A 21,416-nucleotide genomic window follows, 5' to 3' on the forward strand; every position below is an offset into this window, starting at 1 on the left:
ACAGACAAGAGCTGGGGGACACAGATGGCCAGTTGAATTAGAGGACGTTATTGAAACTGTAGAAAGTTTCACAGATCTGGGAGTTGCATTAAGCACGCACGGAATACAAGAACCAGAAATTAAAAAAAAATAGTAATGAGAAACAAAGCTTATTTTTCACTCGCTCATGTGTTCCGCTCCAAAAATACGGAAAAGGTGGGATAATGAAGTGGCAGCGTACGCGTAAAATTTGTTAGACGTGGGAACCTGTAGAAGATGGCGCGGGAACGGCAAGCTTAGAGGCATAGTTTGGAGGATCACAAGGCTCGATTTGGGCTGTAGTGACATTGAAGAGAGAGAGAGTTGAATTCTCTTACACTATTTATTTCCATTGTTTTATATTTTAGAATTTATATTATTTTTCTTTTGTTTAAAGTTTTTTTATATCCCTTTATTAAACACATAGTCTCTGCTCGACAGGTACGAATGGCCGTTGTTTTTTTTGCGACATTGTAAGTATATTTTTGCCTTACTTTTACTATATCATTACTTAAGATATGGTTAACAATGTAAAAATACTACAAAAAATAATGTATGTATATAGATGATACATTTTCTTTATACAAGAATGCGGTTTCTGATTCATTCTTTGAACACCTCACTCTTGTTGATAAATTATGATAATGGTTGCAATATATAGTTTTCCATTATCTTCATAAGTAAAAAATTCGAACTCACACCATAATTTGTAAGTACAACTTGTTAGCACATTATCGTTGTGAAGTATCGACTAGTCAATGAAGAGTACTAGTGTTTAATGATAAAAAGTTGCCAATGAATATGCTCACGAGAAAAATTTAAAAGGAATACGCCACCGTTATGTCTTGTCAAAATAGATTTTTCGCAAGTGTATTTCAACTTACTTTCTAACCGATTGGTCGGAATATCTAGTCCTTAAGTTGCCCTAGATAGGTTTTGCCTTTAGGACCTTGCTCGAATAATATATATATATATATATATATATATATATATATATATATATATATATATATATACATATATACATATATTTCTCTATTGTTGATATATAGGCTTTAACAAAAAGGTAGGTAATAAAACACATATTTATTCTGGGACCAAAAATAGCTTAATTAAACCTGTATCACATCTCTGTACTAGGCGATCTTTTCGTTGTATTTAGCACGCAGATTACTACTGTTAGGTATCGCCACATCTATTGATGTTGTTTGTCTAGTAAGTTTATTATCTAGAATGAGATCCGGTCTATTATGTGCCACTGGTTAGTATATGAGCATAGTGTGATTCCAGTATAGCTTGTAGTTGTAGGAGAAGATGGTCGGTTTGATGGACATTAGAAATTAGATATTTTGCGCATGCTAGTGACATGCGCTTACAGGTCTGAATGTGCTCCTTTGCATGTGTTGGCAGTGAAAAGTAAAGAGCTTATGAGAGAAGAAACTTAGACCTTACTATGGCTAAGAGAAGACAGAAACTGTCGAAATTGAAAGATGGCAAAAATAATGGAGAAACACGGAGGATGTGGCACAGTGGACAAAGATGCTGATCCCGAATCTAAGAGATTGGGTGGACTGTGGTCACAGGCGACTGTGAGCACCCACTGTGTTTTCTCTCTAGATTCTCGAGGTTTGGAAAGGCTGACAAGGATGAATGTCTTTACTGCGGACAATGTGACACATACGATGTTGGAGTGCAACAGATGGATAGTAGAAAGGAGCAACATGGAAAGAGAGACAAGTGTGTGTTTTGTGACAGTGAGAGAAATGATTGAGAGAATTATTGAAAATGATGCAGGTTAGACTAGTGTACACAACTACATCCGTGCAGTAATCAAGAAGAAACGAAGAGAAAGAAAGACAGTTGGACCAACAGCAAAAGTAAGAGGGAAAGATGTAAGTTGAAGCTACAGTGAATACGTGTTGATAAGATGCGAACAAGCGAGTCCGACTGTGGTGAAGTACGGGGGTCATCCACGCGCTATCTGGAACGGGGTTCCTCTAAAAAAACCAATTTTTGCGACCAAAAAAAGAGGAAAAGGAAGCCTCCTTTTCCTCTTTTTCTGGAAGGAGGAGGGTCTGTTTTAGCATGACTCTCTCCTAAAAAGACGAAAAAAGGTTTGATCGAGCAATTTCTGGTTTTAGAATATACGATTAAGATATAATTGATGGTCTATCTTTGTGTTTCACCTATTAATATATGTCATATTTCTTCTTAATATGCCTATATGTGTTAATTTATTAAATCAAAATATTTGACTTTAAAAAGTTTGAATAATAGTAGGAGTAGTCGTTTTATTGCAGATCTATTAAAATGATTAAGACATACAGAAATGTTTTCCTAATTTTTTGGACAGGTTAGACTTTCATTTATTATGCTCTGGTATGTTTTACTGCGTTTATTATCAATCTTCTTCTTCTTTCTTGAAACTCATACTCTTCAGGCGCGTCAAAGGGTATACGGTATAATGTATAATGTAATATTTCAAAACTAATTCAGATGAATACATATTTTTTATTTTTAAAAATACAACTATCCAATTTGTGTATATATGGGTACGTAATTAAAATAACAACACAGCAGGTACAAACTTAATAATATCAAATTCCGTCTTAATAACCAGTAAACAGAATCATTGTTAAAAAACATCGAATATATATTTATTTTAACTTTGAAAAGAACGGTTTCTTCTTGCTAATAACACATTTTTTATATTTTTCAAAATGATATTAAGTTTATTAATTAAAAAGACGTATGTCTAACTTAAATAATCACAACTTTTAAAATTATTGTACACAAAAATAAATTCGAAATAAAATATTAAAATGGAATATCTATGAGAGTGTCACGATGTCTACTTCTTATATCCGAGAATAATTAATAAAATTAAATCTAGTTTTCAAAATTGTTATTGCGATTGCTTAGACATAAATTATATCGAAGCATTATAATTTGCTTCGCAATTATTGCAATAATTGAACCAATATAAATCAATGTAATGGTTTAAATTTTTCATCTCGTCTTAGAACAGATACAAAGGGATCTAAATAACTACAGAACAGTTAGGACGAATTAGAGACCGGACATCAATATAATGGGTTTGGTGCCACAAAGTTTTTCAGGTATGTTTTTATTTTAATAAAACACTTTTTATAATAAAATCTTAAGCAAACTTTTAATTTATTACCTAGGCAAAACTCATACTAATATAGCTAGTTTTTAAATTCCCGTGCTCTTATCAATCAAAAATAATATTGCACTATTATTATAAAATCGGTAAGGACTTACTCAGGTGCCGACATTCGACCAAACCATACTTTACTGTGCTCTTCTATCACAGAGCCTGTAAAAATCAGAAAACCCCCACAATATCACATACAACAACATAAACGATTGTTGCGAACAAATGAAAACGACAATTTTCTAATTGAAAGTTACAATTAGCTTTCAACTAGAAAGCTAATTGTACAATGTAGTTCTTATACTACTACTGGTAATCCGTTTTTGAAAATTCTACAGAAGCTGCAAATTGATTAAATATGCTGCTTGTTTCAGGTCATATAATTCTTAACAAATTGTTTATCTCGAACGAACTTCAAATACAGTTGGAGACCCACGATGTCATCCACTATGGCCGGATGGATTAAAGCAAAAAAAATCTGCTTAAATACTCATTGTTAGAGGTGCAAAACTATAATTCTACATGCTGGACCTATGGATCCGTTTTTACCTAAGGCTTTGTATACCGTCGGCTAAAAGCAAAGCAGTCCCTAGCTGATTATTATGAGAATATGGCGGCTTAAATATTAGAAAAATGGACGATTGAGTAGTTTTTACTGAACTTTAACAAAATTCGGTGACAGTCATGGACAATAAGTCATACTATTCTCGATTCGACTAAAACTCTCAAGTATATTTTGTAAAATATATTAACAGTTACTGATGAATTCTGTACCTCTCATCCAAAATAAAGAAGAAAAAAGTATTGCGCTTTATCACGAATTGATCCAATAGTTCTATTATTTTTGTAGCGTTAATTAAAATCGTTTTCTGAGCGTAATCTTGACGCAAGATCCATTTTCATTACAATTGAATACAAGTATGCAATTTGAATAGGCATGTCCAGATATAAGCAAATATGTAACCCACATGTTCTAAATAGTGAATCTGTTTTAGTGTTGTTTACCATAAACATTACAAATATTAAACATACATTGTACATTAATACATACATTGTATATTCATTTATAAAAAAACTTAATCAATTAATCTCTATTGCGCCACCTATGTTTTATCAACTGATTTTGTTTAATTTTAAAACGATAGAGTTTATTTTAACTTATGAGGTTGTGAATCTAATTATTGTTTCTATTGAAAGAATTATTAAATTCAAACAACTAGCGTGACCTCAGAACTTCAATAGTTTAATCATGAAATACAAAGTTGTAATCACAAATGAGTTGTAAGTCACAATAATATTCTCGGATATTTAACTATTTTCTACAAAAACCATTTCAACGAAACTAATTATACGTAAAGCTTTTTACGAAGGAACATATATATATTTTCAAGGTTTTTAAAAAATAGATTCTTTAATTTAAATTTGACAGCAAATTATTTTGTTGGGAAGGTAAAGTTGGTAATGCAAGTAGGTACCTCCCCACTTTTTTTATCAATAAAAAATTTTAAATAAAAGACGAATTTCGATAATAAATTAAAGTGTATTTAATGAATTAGAATATCTGGAATGCAATATTAAAATATTGCATATTTTATTTCCGGTCTTCATTTTTTTTCTGTATGTTGCTAAATATTGTTGACTGGAGTGTTTTATGCATTTTAGAATTTACTACAGATACGATAATGTTCAAATGTTGCCTTTATAATTGAATAGCAATAATGAAACAATAAATAATTTAGCATGATTTGACTTATGAATCATTTTTAATGTCGGAATGATATTTACACTGCTTTTCGCTCTAGTATGGATCTAAAACGTCCTGCAAGAAATTCTCGGCTTCTTCCAATTTACAAAATTTACAAGTTCATTATTTGAAAGAGCACATACTGAAAAGGTGGTTAAATTAGGTAAGGTTTGGTTAGGTAAAGTGTCTTGGAGACTAGATGGGTTGCCGATGGCCAGATGATGTTAAAACTCTAAGAAATGCCCATTTTTAACGAATGAGTTAAGGGTTCCTAATAGAAGTCAGCTCTACCAGTAAATCCTACTCCCACGTTCTCAAAGGCATAAGGTATCGCGTAATCAGCAGATATATGGCGTACTATAAGTGTACGATATGTAACAAACTGATGAGGGTGAGAGGCGAGTTTCTGGTCCCTGAAAATTGGTACCTATTGGCTAGGGGAATAAAGTCCGACATAAAATTCTGGTCCTTGGGTTGAGGCAATGGGTGAGTAACTCATTACTTGTTAAACGAAAATATATGCTAAAAATATCTTCAATAAGTTTTGAAACACAAAGGGATTTAATGAAAACGAACGCTAAGGAAAAGCACTATGAAAACGGCAACATGAAATATACACAAAGGCTTAGAACAAAGAGGTCTTCAAAGAACTTAAAAATAGAGAAATTAATATTTGAGCATGGAGGCCAAGAAAAAGGACACGGAACTGAAGAAGTAGGAAATTACACGCATATTTCTCAGACGCAAGTCTTAGAAATAACATCAGTAGTTGAAGAAATATCGATGAGCAAATAATTATAGTAGAAATAAAGAAGAATAAGCATAATATAATTGTTGGAGGGCTCTGAGTGAAGCTGATCTAAATTAATCTGATAGGCATATTACCACATGCTAATAAGAACAAAGAAACCAATATATTAGAAGATTTACATGAATGAGTAGGAAAAGAAGAAAATGTCTTGTGGTAGACAAGTATAGCGAAGAAGTGACGAATTGAAATAGAATGCCCCTCAGAGACTCACTCAAAATAATGAATGGTTTTTTTCAGCATAGGGACATTTACAAATTTATAATAAATTTACGTGGATATAATAAACAAAAAATCTAAGCTCAATTATTGGCTATGTGATACAACCCCAAACGACTCAATTACACATTACAGATGTGAGGTTTTACCGTGTATCGGACCATCACCTAGTAATAGCAAAAGTCATAATACAGTTTAGAAGGACAGACAGCAGCCAGAAACCCTAGAAGTAAGAACCATGTTAAGTGAATGAAAATATAACTTAGGAAGTCTAAAACATGACCCGACCAATTTTTCACATAAACTGAGATTGGCCACGAAACTTCTGAATATTCAGAGAGAGGATGCACCACCAGAAGATATGTACCGACAAATCAAATAACGTGTTCATGATGGCGCCCACGAAGAATTAGGATACCAAGAAAAAATATCAGACAAAAACATAGAATCGTGGCCAGGAAATATAAGAACTTTAGTAGATTAAAAGAAGGAAGCATACCAGAAGTGGTTATTGAAAAGATGAAGAAGATCATGTAATGTACAGTGAGTTAAATAGAGAAATTAAAAAAGAAGTGAAAATGAGAATGAAATGTGGAAAAAAATGTGCCGAAAGAGGTAGGTACATAGAAGGAATAAGAGTAAGTGAAGCTTGGACGACTATAAGGTCTATTCGTACAGAAGCAAAGGAAGGGTCAAATATAGAATTGATAGATATGAAGGATTGGGAAAATCATTACAAAATATAGATCACCAAATAAGTGATACCCAAGTAGAAGAAATAACTATGAAAGAACATTGAACTGAAGTACTGGCCAGATGTATTGCTTGAGCTGATAGTTAAACCACTAAACAAATGTCTAAAAGGAGAAGATATTCCAGATGACTGGAATATGGGGTAGGAAGAATGGTAATATAAAGGTAAGGAATAAAGGTAATATGAGGAATTGGAAGAAAAAAATTGTCCTGGTTACGTAATATCAGAAACTGGACAGGACTTGGATTTGAGGAACTCTTAAGAACAGCTGAAGATAGACAAACGTTTGCCACCATAACCGCTAACCTCCATTGATGGAGACGGCACTTGAAGAAGAAGAAGGAATATGGGGTAAATCAGCTCAATTTAAAAAATGGGAGATAATAGACTATGCTTTAACTATAGAGGATTAATGGTCACCAGTGCGATGGCAATATATTAAAGAACAGAGTAGCAAAATATATTTCGCGCAGGAAGATCATACATAGACAACACATTTGCACTTCAACAAGCTATCGAGACAAGGAAAACATGAAACCTACTAACACACTTGTTATTGGTTGATCAACAGAAAGCTTACACAGTGCCCTTGAAAAATCTCTTTCAGGTAGTATCTATTCAAGTATCATTAAAGAGATACATATAAGAAGAGAAGTACGACAAATATGTGAACTATCCCCTCTACTTTTTAATATGTACTCAGAAGAGTTGTTTAAAGCGTCACTAAAAGACGTCAATGATGGCATATCAATTAACGGAACACTGGTGAATAATCTCAGATATGCAGACGATACAATACTCTTTGCGGACAACAAGGGCTGCAAATTTTGATTAATCGCACTACTGCGAGAGGTATGGAATGGCTGTGAACACAAAAAAAAAACAAAAATCGTGATTAGTCAGTAAGAACAAGATTGAGGACAAAACAATCTACGTTAAAGTAAAAGCTTTAGAGAAAATACCCAGATTACTTGGGATGTCAGCTACATGAACAACGGGGCGTAGCCTTGAAATAAAACTACGCATTGAGATGGCCAGAAGATGAAAGCAGTAGTATGCAATGGACAACTGGGAATACAAATTGAACTAGAGTATTAAGATGCTACGTATTGTCTGCCCTTTTATATGGAGTTAAAGCCAGGACAATTACGGACGCAACTGAAAACAGACCTGCCAGCTTTGACATGTGGTGTTATCGAAGAGTGTGGAAAATATCATGGACACAACACGTAACAAACACGGAATAATTAAGAAAGATGAAAAAAGAAATACTCAACACTATGAAGGGAAGAAAAATAAGCTACTTTGGTTACATACTAATAAATGAAAAATATGAGTTGATGCGATTGGTTATACAAGGGAAAGTGTAAAGAAAAAGGACCAGGGAGACGACGCACATCTTGTCTGAAAAATCTAAAGCTGTGCAGTGGAAAAACAACAATAGAAAATAGAACTCTTCCGAACTGTTGCCAACAGAGTAAAATGGGCCGTAATGATCGCCAATGTCCTTAAAGGATGAGGCACACTAAGAAGAAGAAGAAACATCCGACAATGGACAGAGCTAAATTTTGAACAGCGAATAAGAACAGCTGAAGACAGAAAAGTTTGCATATGAAGTAGCCAAAACTCCACTGAGCAGAGGGCACTTTAAGAAGAAGAATACGTGGTAAATTTGTAATTAATTTGATTATTAATAATGTTAAATGGCTAAGTGAATGATATTTAAAATACTGAAAATAAAATATGCAATATTTTAGTTTATTTACGGTACACCAAAATAGAGCTCAAACCGAAAAAGAAGAGAGACAAAAATATGATAAAACTTTATATTATTGTGGAATAAATAAATTATGAAACTTATACATAAAAAGGCTTTTGATAATGAGAAAAGCATCTATTATTTAAAAACCTCTACGATTTAAATCTACTGTCATATTCTTTTATTTCTACAGATTCTTTAAAATTATTTATTTAAAGTAATAATTTGTGCTATGACTTAAATAAAAGCAAATAAATAAACACTAACCTTATACTTCTGATTAATCATGGGTTTTGTAGAAAAAATTACGACATATTTTTAAATAAATGCAATAAGTGAAGACATGTAAAGCCTAGAAAGCATTTAAACCTGTTAAAATAATTTTTCCTACGTTCTCAGAAACAGATTATTGTTTTATCACCCTAACAACTATTCAATATTTAAAATTAGTTTAAAGGAAACATTGAAATGGGGAATGGAGAGATCTTCTTTAGATATTATGTTTTGATGGAGCCTATGTTGCACTAACCACTCATTAGCCACTACAATTATTGAACATAACAATGGTGGTTTAGCGGATATTTTATTGTCTCAGAATGTTTAATATTTTATCTCGTATGATTTAATTTTTTTGGCTACACGATTTGAAAACTTCCTTTCTCTAGGGTAAACACACCTATCAGGATTCTTTTCAAAAAGTATTAGACGAAGAAATTTCATTTCATATCGCTACACACTGAAAATAAACTTAAGGGAAACAGTTAAACATTTTGTTACGTTTGATATAACATAACAGCTTCTTAATTTTACATTTGCCTAATTTTCTACGAATAAAATCACTTGCTCTTCTTGTTTTTAAATAATTTATATTAATACAATGATCCTTAGGGCCTGCGTAGCGCAAGCGGTAGGATGCTTGCCTCGCACGCCGGTGGTCCGGAGTTCGAATCCTACCGCCGGCAAGAACAACTAGACATTTTTAAAAATGTCTATAGGCCCCAGGTAGACTCAGCCTGAATAAAATGAGTACCTTGGGTAAAACCAGGGGTAATAATAGGCGGTTGAAGCGTAGCACTGGCCATGTTACATGGACTACAGTGCTATACTCCCAAAGCCGCGCAGCGGTATAAAACGGGAGACTATTATTATTATTATAATGATCCTTTATTTTTGTTTATTGTTTTATTTTAAAAATATTAAAATCTACTAAAATGATAATAATTTCCAGTCGTTGAGTTGCGCCAAATGTAGTCAACTTACAATTATTGTAAGGAACGCTGAGAAATCATTTCACTTAATATTTACTTAAAGTAATGAATACAATTCAATATTAACATCTCAAACTCAAAGTAATAATTCGAAATGAATCTCATTGTTTATTGAAAATCGGGCAACACTTTTTTGTGAATTTATTACTCATTCATTTGATCAATACATTATTTGGTGTAAATAAATAAATTTTGATTGGTGGTAATTAGTTTTACTATACACCAAACAAATGGTGATAGCCTGAAAGCTATTTTGCAAGTAATCTTTCTATTTTCTATTATATTATCTTTCTATTATACAATTTCAAAAATATAAACAATAAATCTTTGATTTGTAGTTTCACGCTGTTTTGTTTTGCATGTGTTAGTAGTGAATAATTGTTAGTTTTCAGGCACTTCCAGTCATTCAAAATGTAACTAACTTCCACAAAAATGATTATTGATAAATTTACAAAAGTTAAACTGGGATTAGTGGACCGAGTATACATACTATTTTGATTTTATTATCATTCTGCCGTTTGTTATTTTATATATTATTAATAACAGTAGGCAAATTTAAATTAAGTTTTGTGTATTATTTACACTGTTACTTCAGTTTATTTTCAGTGGTAAGTTTTAGGTTTCGTAGCTTTTCATTTCCAATATACCCATCGATCCGGCCACTGCGTTTTACTAATGTCTTGCCTATATTGTATAGATTGCACAAAATGCTATTTTTTATTAAATGGCACAAAACACGCCAAACTAAAGATTCAAAAGTACTTCTAAAACCTAGTTGCGGTAAATTTAACGTTTCATACCGCATTTGTGCAGCATCCAGGAGCCTTTAAGGTTCTATAATAAATGTAACTATTATTAAAAAAATTGCAATAATCGGTACTAGTGTAGTAAGAGGGTATGATCTTTACGGGTATGAAATTTATATCAATGAATTCTGCTTCACTTACTGATGACTATTATTGCTGGAAAACATACTTTTTTATGCAAATTTCATTTAAAATATGTCTTATTTTTAAAATCCACCGTCATTATAGACCATGAAACAACACGAAATGACACTAATGATAGCCGTTTCATATGCACAAGATGGGTAATTCTAACTAGTGTTGCCATAGTTATACAAAATATGTTTTCTTATGAAAAATAAAAATTAAAATTTTTAATCATATAACATTTTATTCGTACCGACTTTTAACAGAAAATTACTGCTTTATTACGCGATATTGTTTCTGCTTTTGGACCTGGATAATCGGGGTTCTAATCTTCTACCAATTTTTTTTTATATCAACTGAAAATTGTAGTAGCTATATAAACGTACTCAATTAAATTAGACTTATTCAAAATTACTTTTAAATTAATAGTTACTTTTTAATCTGTTTCTGAAAAATGGCCTCTGTATATATAAATTTTTAAAAAAGTAGACTTATATGAATTATTGTGTTGAAATCTGTTTTATTTAAAACTATGAATTTTTTATCAAAATGATTATGTATATTATTTGTGCTTATAGATTCATGTATCAGAATAAATAGAACAGATTTAAAGAAATGTAGAGAAAATGTCATAGTGTCAAATAGAATGAAGTGAAAGATAAAAAGTTTTTTTTTTAATATTAGAAATATATATATAAGATACAATATTTTCGGTGTTACTTCAGTTTTACGATTCAAATGCGGTATATTCATACTGCGGTATTTTTATAAGACAAATTAAAGTTAAGTACGATGAATCAAATTTAATAATCAAACAGCATTTGAGTGACACTCAAAGATTATGGATTTTTCGTGACCTTTCAATAATTTCTATAATTTTAATACTACCTCTATTTTGGATTCTACGTTTTGTTTGGCTTATATAAGAACGGGGACAGTCTGCACAAGGAATCTCATAAACTCCGTGTTGTTTTTTTTGGAATGTTGTCTTTGATTGATCGGACAAGAGATGAAAGTTTTTGTTGGGGGGTAAATATTGTCTATATTCCTCTGAATTTAAGAATATTGTCGATTTTGTCAGTGACATCTTTGATGTAAGGAAGAAAAGCTTTCGTATGAGGGTCTAAGTCTGGGTTGAGATTAAGTGGGATATTGATGTCTGTGGATGCTCCTATTAATGTGATTTTCGCGGTAACTGTTTTGGATGAGGGCTTGTTTTAAACTAGACAGCTCAGCGGGTCTACTTACATCATCGCAAAGGCGTATTGAACTGGTGAAAAGGGTATTAATGACTAAATTACTTTGTGAAGGTGGCTGATGAGAGTTGGCATGCAAGTAACGATTGGTATGGGTGGGTTTTCGATAAACAGAGTGATGAAAACCTTGAGATTGGTTTTTCTTTATAATAACGTCGAGAAACGGTAGAGATGAATCAGTTTCCACCTCCATCGTGAACTGAATACTAGGATGTATACCATTCAGATGAGCTTGAAAAGACACCAAAGCATCTCCGCCATGGGGCCAAATGGCGAATGTATGGAATGACTTCCATAAAGATATTGGCAATTACTGGAGATAGTAGGGAGCCCATTTGGGGCTCTGGAGATAAGTGGCTTTGCTGGATACTGTATTTAGTTTTTAGAATTATCAGAGTTTCGTCTATAGGAATGTTTGTAAAGAGTGAAACGATATCAAAACTTACTAGAATGTCTGACAGTGAGATAGGGTATTATTTAAGAAGTTCGATAAAATGAAAAGAACTTTTGACGAAGGATGAACCTATTTCGGCGAGAAGTTGTAGAGTTTTGGTCAAATACTTGACCAATGGTTGTGTATGGTAGTTGTATGCATTGAAAATGGGACGTAGAGGAATATCGGCTTTGTGTGAATTTTGGGTAGGCCATATACCAGGTGTTATGAAAGACTTTTCACGAGGAATTAGAGATTGATTTATGTCAACAGGAAAAGAGGTTTTATTGATAACGAAATTCTGAAGATTGGAAAATCGAGCCACCGTCAATAGGAATTGGAAATACGGATCTCTTTAAAGACCCGGATCAGCGGGTCTCGGGAAGGAAAAAAATCCCAACAGTATAAACCAAAGAGATGATGCTCAAAGGCTTCCAACAACATGGAAAACGGTATTAAAGAAAAAGTCCAAAATACATCAGACCACAAGACCGACTATTAGGACCCCGCCTACCTACACACGGACAGGACCAATCACAAGAAGCCTTGCGGCTATAACAACTAAACGCAGCGACCAGGAGAGAGTCAGTTAACTTCAAGCAACAGCGAGAAGCGCTACTACCTGACTTGACAATGGCAAGTGCGACCTTGCCGAAACGTCGTAAAAATACTGGTTTTTATATATATTGTACGTTTTATCTTTCACCTGAAATACGTTTCTACGTTTAAGTTTATAAACAGTATAGGGAAAATCTTAAAGATGTCTACTTTCTACCCAAAAGCTAGTAGTTAAGGCCTAACCAGGAAGACTTAAAATATAGAACGTAAAAGCAACCTAAATCCAACAAGTATTGAGATCTATCGAACATTTTTGACTAGTATTTATAAACAAAGAAGGTAGTTTCAAAAATCTAACCGATTGTCATCCAGATTATATTCTCTCGATAATTTTACCACAAAGTTTTCGATACAAAAAATTACTATATTCACACAATAAATTCTCAACTTAAACAAGCGTATATCTAATAACCCTAATAACCCTTAATTAAGGATCAGTGTTAAATGATGTATTATTAATAAACAGCATTACAAAATAAATTACAATATATACTATAATAAAATATAATTAAAAAAACACTACAGAAACATTTATTTATAGACTGACACGGCAAAATAAAAACTAATAATGATTTACAAAACTATAAATCTTATAAAATTCGAAAACAGTTTTTGCTGTCTGTGGTATAGCATTACGTATAGATTTATGATTAAGAGTTGTATATAAGCAGTACGCATTTTTTACTTGGGAGTTATGAATTTATTATATGAATATTATAATGTAACGCAGGCCTTTTAGTCACATAGCTCGACAATCCTCTTCCATTCTCTTCGGTCTTTTGGTCTTCCCTTTCTAGTTTTGAATTTCTTTCTCTTTTAGGTCCTTCTCCATCTCATCGAGCCATCTTTTTCTGGTCGTCCTACTCTTCTTTTAACTGCCAACTGTTTAAATTTCTTTGTTACCCTCTCGCCATTCATTGTTTCCAAATGACCTAACCATTTGTCTCGTTACTGTGACTACTTGTGCTATTGTAGGTTCTCCCTATAAATTCATTACTGAAGTATTAGTTCTTCTTCTGTACAAGTCTCCTTCTTTGACTCCTCCTAGAATTCTTCTTAAAAGTTTTCTTTCCCATATGTTTGGTTCGTCTTCTGCTTGGGTTAAAGTCCAAATCTCACTTGCACATGACACCATTGGTGTCAGCACTGTCTTATAGATATGCAATTTTCCTTTTTTAACATTTTTTGATGTAAGTACCTCTTGTAGTGTCGCCGCAACTTTTTATTTCCTATTAAAAATTTCGCCTTTAGTTCATGTTCTTCTTTTCCATTTTCGTTTACCTGTATTCCCAGATAAGTGTAATTTTTAACTAATTTTCTCCGTATTGTGTTATTGTTGCTTTCAAGTATTTTGACATCTATTCATTGATGTTTAGGTTTACTTTGTCTGTGGTAAATTTGAAAGTGCTGCATACTTTTTTTAATATGTTCCTGGATCTTCTTAGGATTACGACATCGTCAGCTTAGGCTAGAATTTGACAACTCTATGTCTTTAGAATACCTGTTCCATTTTGTCCACTCTTTCTCATTATGTATTCCAGAATGATATTGAACAGAGCTATAGACAGGGATTCCCATTTTTTTTAAATAGCAACTATAACAGTTGAACTGAAGAAATTTTAAATACGGAAGAAATGCGAAAAGTGATATGGACTTTGCATATAAGTAGACTTGTTTTATAATGTATTTAATTTCGCTTAGTTTTAGTTTTATACATTAATTTAAGGAAATATCAAAACTCAACAATACTGCAACAATGAACTGTGAGTTGTCTGTTGTCTGCATTTAGTGTAACTCGGTGATAATACTACAATGCTATAGGCTTGTAGGCAACTGGCTTCCAAAAACTTATCTTCATTATTATTTCCCTCCATTTTCCGGTCCCTTGCTTATTCTCTCCAATTTCTCACGCCTATTTCTGACAAATCTTGCTTTACTGCTTCCAACCATTTCTTCTTTGGACGTCCTCTTCTTTTTCCCCCATTTCTCCCTCTTTCAGCATTGTTTTAACATTTCGATTATCTGGCATTCGTATAATGTGACCAAGTCATCTAGCCCTTTGGGTTCGTATTTTTGCCGTAATTATTGGTTTTCCATACATCCCTTTCATAATCAATACATTTCTTTATTTGTTCGCCTTCTCAAAATATTCTGTAACTCGGTGATATATAATGGAAATAAGCTGTTAATTATAATTTTCATTTTTTCAGTTCCTTCTTATAAAAAGTATTCTTTTAAACAATGTTTATTCTGCGCCTAATTCAGGAGTCAACAATTTGCATTCCACCATCCTCATGCTGATACAAAAAACTAACAAATATCAGATGTTGTACTAGATGTTGTTTTAGAAGTTAATAGAAGACCATTTAAAAATATGAGTGTCACAATAACTATTGGTGTATAGTGTTATTGTGCCAACAAAGTTTCTATTTTAACAGTTATTTCTGGAATTGTCTAATAGTAAAGAAAAAATTGTAATTGTAATTGTAAAAAACTACACAAATTACAAATACCACTAATCAAGAAATAAAATTATTTTAGATTATTTTATTCAGGCCACGTTTTTAATTTTCCAAAAGTGTATAATTAAGAAAGTTACTCGATTGAAAATTCAATTAAGAAAAATAATTTCCCCCATAAATCACAGAGGAAAGGTAAAAAAGGACAGAGTTTTTGTCCTTCCTAAAAACTTTGGTGGTTTTCTATTTTCGACCTATTTAGTTACTCCGACGATTTTATGTTCAGACGTTAGTAGACAATAGAACTCAGCAAGTTCTTCGCCTTCATCTCTATAAGCAATTCTGCTTGTTCATTGGCGTTTTAATACCTCTATGGAAGGCTGTCTCTCCATCTTTTGCGCCCAGCACATTAAATAACATACTTAGGGTACGGCACTGCAGACATCTCGGCTGTGATCCATTCATTCGAGAATAACACACCTTTTGTTTTATAGTATTAGGTCAGCATTAACAACATAAAAGTAATTCAAAGTAGTAATCAAAAAAATTAAAAAGCAAAAACAACCAAACGATTGTAATACTACTCTTTGACATAATGTTAACAATTTTCGCAGTAGTAAATATTTTAATATAGACAAAGATTGAGTTTTGTGTGTATCGTGAATAACATTTATAGTTAGAAAAATATTTTTATAGATTTTTGAAACCACCTTCACATCCTACCGTAAAACTCTCTTAAAAATAAACAAAAATTAAAAAATTCTCACGTAACAACGGTTACGCCTTGTCGACGTTCTCTAACACCATCGAACACAGCTGAAGGCAAAACTTGGTCGAAAATTCTTTCAAAAAACCAGAAGACGTGGGTTTAACATCGTCTTCTTCCGGATTGCAGAAATTCTTACAAAATAGCAGTATAGAAAGTGGATAGAAGTACTTATCCATGTTCTTCAGGAGGATATTCTCGAGTACTGGCACTGGGAGATTACTGGAAAGCCAAAATTCTATACATTTTAGTAGAATGTTCTGCATCAGGATGTGGTTCTCCGAAACGTAGACTTTTCTGTAAAATATAGTATAGATATTAGATAAAACATATTTGTTTAATTTGTTAGATATAATAATTTGAGTAATATTAGGTTAGAGTGGACACAACAATATAACGACGAACCACGACAGTCAGAAATCTTAAAGAGGAGATGAAGACCGATAAATGGAGAAATTTCTGGCTCAGTTGCTAGATGTCTGACTTTATACATTCGCAATAATGTAATTCATTTAATGCCCGTTCCAAATGACGATGAGTTTTAATCTTTTGTTTTTGTTTCTATATAGAAAGAATTAATTATTAAATTAAATGCTTATGTTTAAAATCTTTCTTAATGATAATTGTTCGCTTGTAAATAATCCTTTATAGAAAACTAATGATTTGCAAGCAAATTTATTTCTAATGTGAACTTGATAATTTTAGAGTACCTTTGAAAGAAAATATATACTTTTTTGTAATCCAACAAGTAAACAATTATATTTTCTTTTAATGAACTTTCTTATAATCACTCAGACTGAATGCTGCACAAAGACTAAACTCACTTCCCCTGGTGTAGCCGGAAACAAATCTTGATTAGTATCGTTTTAAATTGGACAATTCTGTTTGTTGATGTAACTCATCAACTAGACTATATTAGTCTACTGCTGAACGTAGGCCTCCCGTAAAATTTTCCACCGATTTAGATCTTGAGCTTGTTGCATCTCAAATTTGTGACGATTCGCTTTAGATCATATCCATTTAGTCGGTGGTCGTCCTCTGTTTCGATATGCCTCTTGTCTTGGTAGTCATTCAAGAATCTTTCTGGTCCATCTATCATCCGTCAATCTGGCAACATGTCCGGCCCAAGCCCATTTAGCCATGGTTATTTTTTCAACTGCATCCGTGACTCCTGTTCTTCTTATTTCTAGGTTTGGTACTTTATCTCTAATGGTAATACCTAACATTGCCATAGCGAATTGTGTTAACTCTTATTTTATTTATTGTTCCTTTTGTCAGAGTTAGTGTCCATATGTAAGGACCGGCAAAACATATTGGTTAGAAACCTTTCTTTTTAAAGAAAGAGGAATCTTAAATTTGAAAATGATGTTCAATCTACCAAAATCAGCCCATGTGAGACCTATCCTTCTTTATATTTTAGTTGTCTCATTATCTAGGCCTAAGCGAATCTCATGCCCTAGATATTTGTAAGCTATTACTTGGTCAATGCTATGGCTTTCAATGAATTTTCTCGCTGACTACAAGGTTGGCCATAAATTTTTTCTTTGAGGTGTTAATTTTAAGTAGCTTTTTTTGTAGCTTTATCAACTCTATCAGATATTATAACAATACCATCGGCAAATCTTAGGTGGTTTAGATCCTCTCCATTTATATTAATTCCCATATTATCCTCTTGTACCATTTGCTTGAACGTATTATTTGAGTACAGCTGTAAACTATTTCGGGGAGATAGTATCACCCTGTCTAATTCCATGTTCTATTCGGAACTTTTTGGTATCTTCATGAAGTCGGACATAAGCTGTACCAGTTTCTTAGATACTTTTAATCAAGGCAATATATCGATAGTCGATGCGGCAGTCAGCCAAGTTTCGAAGCATTTATGATGATATATAGTATCAAACGCCTTTTCATAGTTTACGAATATAAGAAAGATAGGCTTGATGTATTCTGTGCACTTTTCTATTAGCGTTTTAATAGCTTGTAGATGATGATTTGTTCCGTATCTGGAGCGGAACCCTGCCTGTTCGCAAGGTTGGTAACTATCCAGTTTATTCACAAGTCGTTTTTTATTATCTTCATGAATAGTTTTTATGTATGGGAGAGCTATGCTTATAAAAAAATCCTATCCAATAAGGATGGTCCAGGAAAGTCGCAAAACCAACTCTTGTTGGTGCACTGAACTGGAACACCTTAGGAAGATAGCAAGAGCAGCTTTTAATAGAGTAAAACGCACCAAACTCAAAGAGGATTGGGATTCTTATCAATCAAACCTCAGAGTGTTTAAGAAAGTCTGCAGACAAAGACAAAGAGATGCTTGAAGAACCTTCTGTGAGCAAATCGAAGATTTCTCGCAGGCTTCCAGGCTACAAAAAGCGCTCTCAAAGGACTCACTTCGGCATATTGGCATATTAACGAAGGAAGATGGAAGCAAAACTTCCAACCTTTGCGAAAGTGCTGAGATCCTGATGAAAACAAACTTCCCCGGTTCTAGCGCCTCAACAGCACCAAACTGGACGGAAGAATACACTCCCTAAATACCCTCACTGAACGACTGGCATCTCTCCAGAAGAATGATTATTGAGGAGAAGGTAAGATGGGTCATATTGTGCTCTACCACTTTTAAATCACAAGGGTCTGACGGCATATATTCGTTGGAAGTAGAGAGAGATATGTGTGGCATTCATACCAAAACCAGGTAGGATGGACTGCATCCTACTAAAGGCTTTCCGACCAATTAGCCTAACATCGTTTCTCTTAAAAACGATGGAAAGGCTGTGCGAGAGTTACATAAGGGATGAAGTTCTGATCCATAACCCACTTCACCCATATCAGCATGCATATACTTCGGGAAGATCTACCGATTCTGCACTGCATCAAGTAGTTGAAAGAATAGAACGATCACTGGGTAATAAAGAATCCACCCTAGGTATATTCATACATATTGAGGGAGCGTTTGATAAAACCGCATTCCCAACAGCTCAATGTCAGGAATGTTCTCCTGGTCGTAAGCGAATGGATATTCAGTATGCTCTCTAATAGAACAATAAGCATAAATGTAGAAGACGTTTCTGTTAGAGGCATGGTTACGAGGGGATGTCCACAGGGACTGGTGCTATCACTACTCCTCTGGAACATAGGTCTAGACACTCTGGTTGACCAACTCAGCAGCAACGGGTTCTACACAATAGCCTATGCAGACGATATTGCTGTCCTGCAAAGCGGTAAGTTTGAGAACACACTATGTGAGAGATTACAAGTTGCTCTCCGACTAATAGAAATATGGTGCAAGGAACACTCACTATCTATAAATCCTAAGAAGACAGAGACGGTTCTCTTCACCAGAAAAAGAAGAATCACGGGCTTAATACACCCAAGGATTCTAAACTACAGTCTAAACTTTTCTGACGAGGTGAAGTACCTTGGTATTACCCTTGATAGGAAGTTAACATGGAACTCACACTTAGATGGTAGAGCTAAAAGAGCATATACTGCCTATAAGCAATAACGACGACCGGTTGGACGCACCTGGGGCCTTTCGCCCAGGATGGTCGCCTGGGTCTACACTGCTGTCATTAGGCCAATGCTAACTTACGGAGCTATTGCTTGGGCACCAAAAGTGCTACAGAGAACAGCGATTAACAAACCAAACCATATTCAGCGGACGGCTTGCATAAATATAACAGGTGCCATGAAAACAACACCAACTGCTGCAATGGAGTTGGTCATTGGCATCACGATTCTAGACATATATGTCAAAGAGGTGGCGCTGGTGACAATGATGCGACTGCGTTCAGCTGGTGCAAATCTTGATGTAGGAATGGGACAGTTGAGAACTCGTTTCTGGCGGGGCGAGCTGGATGCGCTACCCCTGCTACAGGCAGGCTGCGACTCAATGAAACCAAATTTTGTCTTTGACAAACTCTACAAACTCGAAACAAGGCCAAGGGAGACCAACTTGGCAAATGCGTATTGCATATACACCATGGCTCCAAAATGGAAGAAGGCTCAGAATGCGGGAAATATTCCAGATCACTGAACCTAAGAATAAAGTGGGGTATGAGCAAAAATGCCAGTGTAGTTCAAACAGAACTGGCTGGTATCTCCATAGCCACAAAAGAGATTACCCAAAAAGGTATAGCCGGGAAAACTATAATAATCTGCATAGATAGCAGACAAGCGCTACTAACCTTGAATAGACCACATGTCACATCAGGGTTAGTAATGGAGTGTCACGAGTCACTAACTCAAGCTTCGGATAGTAATACCATCATCCTGAGGTGGGTTAAAGGACACAATAGTAGACTTGCCAAGGTAACACTAAGTAACCTTGAAAAGTCAGAATCAAAGAAGTACATGGGAATGACCAGGAAAAACCTACGCTTGACAGTTGGTTTTTTAACTAGTCATTGTCAACTAAGCAAACACCTTCACACACTGTGGCTAGTAGACACACCTCTATGCAGGAAGTGTAAACGAGAAGACGAAACTATAAAGCATATCCTATGTGAATGCCCGGAATTATCGTTAATCCGAGAGTACGCGTTCGGCGAGTCCTGGCCCACACCTGCCCACATAAGGGAAATGTACCCCGGGTGACCTATCCACCTTCCTAGAAATTGCAGGATGGACTATGAGCTAATGAAGACAGCTCCCTGGGAGGATGAACAAAGGGTCAATTGTGGTCTAAGTGCTGTGGAACTTAACTCGCCCTCCCTACTCTACAGATACAGATGTATAGGAGAACAAACTAATACGTCTGTAGTTCTTTAGGTCTGAACTGCGACCTTTTTTGCGCATTATGGTTAGTATTGCATTATGCAATTGGGAGGGGGTTACACCTCTTGTCAAACAAACATTGAACATGTTTTTCAACACATTTATTAACGTGATATATGGTTGAATTCTCGAATAAATGAACATTAATCCAATAAAAGACAGATATCGAGCACAGTTTTTTATTAAATCTTTCCCAAGTAATTTCGCTCTCAGAGCATCTTCAGGGCCATTTCGTCAAAATTATAGGCTTTCCAGTACTTTTATGAATGTCATAAAAACTAAAAAATACATTTACACAACACTAAACAAAGGACAGGCAGTTAAAAAAATTTAAATTTCAAGAAGGTACATAGTGGGTGGAGAGAGAATGTCTCTCTCTCCTGCTGTCACCCAATATTTTTATAATTTTATCTCCGTGTTTCTTGTGC

The 21,416-nt window shown here is 34.1% G+C and overlaps 1 protein-coding gene across 1 annotated transcript in view; it reads right to left on the reverse strand.

Annotated features, from left to right (window-relative positions):
* Window positions 1-2,531: 2,531 nt before the first annotated feature.
* ca (RCC1 and BTB domain containing protein claret) overlaps window positions 2,532-21,416 on the reverse strand; it is a 99,689-nt gene continuing 80,804 nt past the window's right edge. The window contains exon 19 of the mRNA XM_072523079.1: window positions 2,532-16,509. Within this exon, the coding sequence (XP_072379180.1) occupies window positions 16,224-16,509 (286 nt within the window). The 3' untranslated portion in view covers window positions 2,532-16,223. The remainder of the gene's footprint in view (window positions 16,510-21,416) is intronic.

The sequence above is a fragment of the Diabrotica undecimpunctata genome, chromosome 2 (genome assembly GCF_040954645.1).
Source record: "Diabrotica undecimpunctata isolate CICGRU chromosome 2, icDiaUnde3, whole genome shotgun sequence".
NCBI classification, from domain to species: domain Eukaryota; kingdom Metazoa; phylum Arthropoda; class Insecta; order Coleoptera; family Chrysomelidae; genus Diabrotica; species Diabrotica undecimpunctata.